At 37.4% G+C, this 6,244-nt stretch overlaps 1 protein-coding gene across 1 annotated transcript; it reads right to left on the minus strand.

Annotated features, from left to right (window-relative positions):
- Positions 1 to 258: 258 nt before the first annotated feature.
- Positions 259 to 2,254, minus strand: LOC128170177 (uncharacterized). Its single transcript, XM_052836114.1, has one exon. The coding sequence runs from the start codon at positions 2,213 to 2,215 to the stop codon at positions 545 to 547; it is 1,671 nt and encodes a 556-aa protein (XP_052692074.1). The 5' UTR covers positions 2,216 to 2,254; the 3' UTR covers positions 259 to 544.
- Positions 2,255 to 6,244: the final 3,990 nt, after the last annotated feature.

A 6,244-nucleotide genomic window follows, 5' to 3' on the forward strand; every position in this document is an offset into this window, starting at 1 on the left:
TTATTACCGGTAATAGGTCCGATATCTATCATCATGATAATATTCATATATTCTGAAATATTGAACCCAAGGCACTTGATAATGTTAAAATTTCTTTTTAGAAGTACATGTAGGTCAAGTTCTCCTATCAATTGATGTATTTTAAAATTTCATAATCATACATGCAGACATATTTCACTTCACTATAGTTAGAAAACTATCTTTGCAAATGTCAACAGCCTTTAATGTTATGATATAAGAAACCACATTAACAAAATACTGATTATTTACATTTATTTACATATAAAACCAGTTTATTTACATGTAAAATATACAGATAGTAAGTAATCATATGTACATGAACAATACACAGTCTCTGAATTGTGACATTCACAGCAGTTTGATGAAACATAACAAATACCACGATCATGGTTTGGTAATACATAGATTTTATATAGTTCTAGATAGTTTGGTGATGTATTATAATTTTTAAACACAATCCGTTTATTTACATAGACATTTGATGTTCACTTTGTAGACATGTAACATAATGAACACAGTTTGTTTACATGTAATACTGGATTTTCTTCACTTTACCTGTTTTCCATTCAGCCACAAAGAGGTTGTCTCTGGTGTCCACACATAAACCAGATGGATAGTCTAAATGACAGTTGTCAATGTAGCAGAGGAATTGTCCGTCCTGATCCAGGATGTGGATACGGTGGTTGTTGCAGTCTGCTATCAGGATTCGACTCTGGCTGTCTGTAGTGATGCCGGTTGGACCAAATGGTTTCGTGGTAGTAGAGGGAGGACCGGTATAGGTAAAATGGAGTTTGCCAGCCTTATTGACCACCACTACTGCATCAGCTCCATTTTCAGCTACACAGATATCTAGGTTCCTGTTCTCACTGATGTATTTAGAGTAAATATCAGGTGAATAGATAGGCTGTCCTTTGCCATTGTATTGAATCGTTTGTTTCTCTATGGAGCCCGAGTAACGCACAACTTTTGTTAGTTTCTCATCATCAGTGATCATAACAACCAGAAGGTCACCAGAGGAAGTACTACAGACATTGAGAGGTATCCACCCCCGTAGTCTGATCACGGTCTGTATCTGTGTATTCTTCACTATGTTCACAGTTCTATCATTGGAATCAGTATAAACAAGTTCACCACTCTGTGTCACTGCAATGTCCTCTGGTATCTCTCCAGACTTGGTTTTGATTGACTTCAGTAGTTTACCATGGAGGTTGTATAGTTTCATCATGTTGTCTTGACCATACGTCCAAACTTCATCATCACTCAGACAGGACACACTGCATAATTCATTAGATCCTCCATACTCGGTGTTTATTTCTGTGATGATCCGTGGTACATCAATGAGCCGTCTGTCTGGGGGAGAGGACTCAGCACCGGGAGAATCCATTGTGTAGCCATGTTCTTCTGTTTTGATGGATAACGCTGACAGAGAACCAATCTGCTGATAAATCTGTTCTTTGTTAATTTTCTGAGGAGTGAATCTTGGTAAGGAAACTGTGAGTTTAGGAGGCAATCTTCTGAATTCAGCATTCCTGGATTTGTAGGTAGAGACAAGGCTGACATCATTGGAGATGAGTAATTTCTTCAGATCAGCAATGCTCTGTGTGATTTCAGAAATGGTGTGTTTGATTTCATTTTCCTGCTTATTCAGGACAACCAGGTGTTTGGATTCCATTTCATCCATGTCACATTTCAGTTTCTTGATGGCAATGTCTATTTCTCTGTGCAAGTCTTCTCCATGTTTGTTTAGAGCTGTTGTTAATTTCTTGGAATTTTTATTCAGATCAGTTTTCTGAACTGGGATGTTAGATGCGATCTCTTGGTATTTAGGATAAATGGAATTTTCTAAATCTTGTAGATCTTTTTTTAAGGCTTCTCTCTTGGTATCCAGAATTTTTAAAATGCCAACTTGCGTGTGTCCTAGATGTTCATTAGAGGAAACACACGCCACACAAATAGGAATATTACATTGTTCACAATGAAGGTCACATAATTGTGTGGAATGTTTGGAACATTTAGGATTTAGTCCCCTCTTCTTAAATGGCACTACTTTGTGTTCTTTGGATTCATCTAGGAGATGTTTTCCAACGCAGACTACACACAGATGTATATGACAAATGTCACAGTACATAGGGGGGCCAGGGGTCTCACAGAGATGACACCGTAACACATCCTGGGCCCAAGTACGGTGGTCCATGGTCAGACACCTTGATGAGATTTTTAATGATTCTGAAAGAATAACAGTTATATGAATGTATTCTATTATTACCAAACTTGTTTTTATTAATTCTATGTCAGTTTTGTATGTGTAGTCAAAAGTGTTCTCACAAGGATGGGAGGTACGTAGGATCAAGACCCCCTCCCCCTACGCTCTACTTACTGAGCTATATAGGGTTAACCAGTTTCAAGTTGTGTCACTTCCCAATCTCATGCACAGGTCCTGGGGTGGGGGTGATTTTTATTTTTCAAGTTGGGGGGGGGGGGTGTCAAAGCCCTACCTTTTTAAAATTTTACTTTTGAAAATTATATTACGTTTTTCTATGAATGGTAGTTTCCTGGGATTCCTGACATCCTGTGGCCATCAGGATCCGCTCCGCGCATTCTCCAACTTTTAAAGGATTTCTAAGTCGGTCCGTGCGCCCCCCCCCCCCCCCCCCCCCCCCGGACACACCCCAAACAGAAAAAATAGCCTACGGGATCGTATCAATGGCTTGTGTGTAAATCATGGTTTTGAGATGATTTCGGTATAGGAAAATTTCACATGCAAATGAGTTAATGGATCATGATTCTCGGGTGATCTGTTAAACTAAACAAATTGCAAGAAAACCATGGTCCTGGTATGATCTGTGTAACTAACAACTCATATCAAAACCATGGTCCTGGTATGATCTGTTGTAACTAACAACTCGTATCAAAACCATGGTCCTGGTATGATCTGTTGTAACTATCAACTCGTATCAAAACCATGGTCCTGGTATGATCTGTTTAAGGACAATTATACAATAATTTTATAAAGAAAAAAATGACCACATAATTTATAATTTGCAACAGACAATTATATACTCTTAATATTTGAAATACATTGTCAATTACCAAATATGAAAAATAGTATACATATATGCCACATGAACTGTATAGAACACAGGATCAAAGTCTTCCATAATTTAGATGATAATTATACTGTTATTTCAAACTCTTCTACCAATTATTACATGAATTGTTCAAATTAAAATATTATGTATGCATTTCAAAACCTAGCTGCAGGTCTGTAGCTCCCGGTCTGAACTAATGATACATGTACAGCGCATCCATGCATTAGTTGCTTGCTTCACTTAATAAATCACTTGATAGTGTATTGTAAATTAGTCTTTATAAAATATTATTTACCTCAAGTTAATAAGAATATATTCCCCCCAAATACTTCCATAAATTCACTTTATAAATATGCCAAGATAGAGCAAGATGCCAACAATAACAAATTTTCCTGACATGTACATCACATTTAGGCTCCAAGATGAACATTCAAAATTTGCAACTCAACTTCCTGTTATGCAGAAATCTTAATTCTTAGTGGTCAGTTTATCTGGCAATTAACGAATCATTTCAAACGCATGCTCTGTTGCCTTCTTAGATATAATAGCACATACCAGAATCACAAGAAAATCATAGGAGACTCAAAACCAAGAAACAAACCACATCAGGATCATACTTCCTTATTTGTCACCTATGATTTGGGTATGATTCATTTAATGGATCATGTCTAAATCATAGAACAAAATCATGAATTTGTGAGTTTGATATGATTTTTAAGTGATTTTGATATGATTTCTTAAGAAAAGTTTTTGTTTGGGACACCAATGGCACTGGTCTACAGTTTGTTCGGTAACTGATTGTAAAACAATATAATAATGTCCACGATGCCCACTGTACAATTTTGATTATGTTCTTCATTATTATTTCTTTATAATCATGTTACTTATTCATTAACAAACTACAAACCTTCAAACTCCCAACATGGCGATTCGGGTATTTTCTCTTCCGGGTCTGGTTACTTGTACAATCGTCACGTGATTTTTTTTATTTGTAGGTCAATGTGTCGCATCCTTCCTGCAATGTTCAAATTATATTGTAAACTGTTGTTCGTGATGGGTCTCACTCAGAATATTGACAAAGTTATTGTGTAAGAAGTTAAAACTTTTGGGACGTGCTTAACGTAGAAGGTATGTGAGGGCAGTTGGGGGGGGGGGGGGGGGGGGGGGGGGGGGGGGGGGGGGGGGGGGAGTCCCCAGGCGCGGATCCAGAAAATTTTCAAAGGTCGGGAATTAAGGGGGAAATTACTGGCATAAAGTACAACAACGTCATTAGCCACGATCTTGAGTCCACACAGGTGGGAGAGATTTACAGATATTGGGCGTGTTTTGTGATCATGTAAGTACAGTTCATGTATGCTTGCAGGAATTTTTTCAGGGGAAGGGGATAGGGGCGGTTGCATGGAGACCCATCTATGATTAGGGGGTCCAGGGGCGAAGTCTTTTTTGCAGTCAAGGGTTTTTAGTTATGTTTCCTAAATATTGCAAAGTTGAATATTTTGTCGTCTCTATATATCAGTCTATCTAAATGGAATAGGAATTCTACAATTTTTATTTTTTAAAATTGCAGTTAAGGGTTTCTAGTCAGACATTTTGTTTTCTAACATCGTGCAAAGTTGAATATTTCGTCGTCTTTAAATATTAGTGTATCTAAATCGAATAGGAATTTTACAATTTTAATATTAAAAATATTTTTTAAAAATTGCATAATAATAACACTTCAAATCAGTGATATGATGTTCTCTAATCGTTGAAATCGTCACGTGTCCTGACTAAGGAATATCTACATGTATATTCTTTAATTGACTTTTTTTTATGAACAAATCATAAATGTACAAGTATGTGCCTATTACTCAATACAAAAGTTTGAAGAAAAAAGATGGGTGAATTTGGCGTGTAAACTGCCTATACAGGGATAGATAAGATACTATAAATTAAAATATGAACAAATCTTATAATTTCTTCCTAAATTATTACATAGGCGTCGGAACCGGGGGGGCTAGGGGGGGGGGGGCGCTTAGCCCCCCCACTTTTTTTTCAAAGTTATACCAAACCAATAGAAAACATAGTATGATAGAGGGTTCAGCCCCCCACTTTTTCTCGCAGGAAAAGATTATTGTTCCTAAATTTACCTTGAAAGATTGAGAAGTTGGATCCAGAAGCAAACTAGCCCCCCCCCCCCCCCCCCCCGGATTAGGAATTTCGTGATGTTGGAAAAGAAAATTAGGGAAAGTAAATTTTGTTTTCTTTGGAAGTATAGGTATACTCCCCCCCCCCCCCCCCCCCCCCCCCCCCCCCGGATAAGGATTTTCATGAATTTGGGAATTACTTTTTTCTCAATACTTCTGAGGATTAGTCTAGCCCCCCCCCCCCCCCCCACTTTCAATTTGCTTCCGACCCCAGTGTATTGAAGACAATGTATATTTAACAAAACATCGATTTATAACCTTTACATACCGGTATGTTAAATATTTAGAATAGGTTGATTTAAACTGGCGTATGCGTGTCAAAACCTCCAAATAGTGTCATTTTTAGAACTTCAATGCCTTTTCTGGAATAGAGTGGTTCTGGGCTCCATATTTTTGTTTAAGTCTATGTAAGGTTTAAAGGAAATCAAACCGATTTCAATCGACAAAAACATGGAGAGATGACCCACTATACTCAGGCACGTAGCATCGTTTTTGAAAGTGGGGGGGGGGGGCAGACTCATCAAAAAAATCTTGACAAGCAAAAAAAAAAAAAAATAAAGGAAAATTTTAAGTTTCCCAAAATCCTAATCCGCGGGGGCCAACTCAATGATAATTCCATTTTTTATTGTAAATTTTAAAGGGTACCTGCAGCCCAGCCGATGTGAAATATATGTTAAAGAGTTTATTTACCAAAGTTTAATGCAAAAAACCCCATCAAAATCGGTGCAAAAATAACGGAGTTACGCCTCTTCAAAGTGGCTATTTTTACCTGCTTTGGGAAATTTAATCAAGAGAAAACAGAATTAGGCGATAACGAGGCTTCAGCGGAAGTGACGTCACGAGGTCAACGGGAGGGAAATTTCCTTACAAAGCTATACAAATTAAATTCGATTTTTCAGCCAAAATGATCGATATAGGTCTAATGTTTTGACGTATCTTGTTATTTTA

The sequence above is a fragment of the Crassostrea angulata genome, unplaced genomic scaffold, assembly GCF_025612915.1.
Source record: "Crassostrea angulata isolate pt1a10 unplaced genomic scaffold, ASM2561291v2 HiC_scaffold_380, whole genome shotgun sequence".
In the NCBI taxonomy this organism is placed as follows: domain Eukaryota; kingdom Metazoa; phylum Mollusca; class Bivalvia; order Ostreida; family Ostreidae; genus Magallana; species Magallana angulata.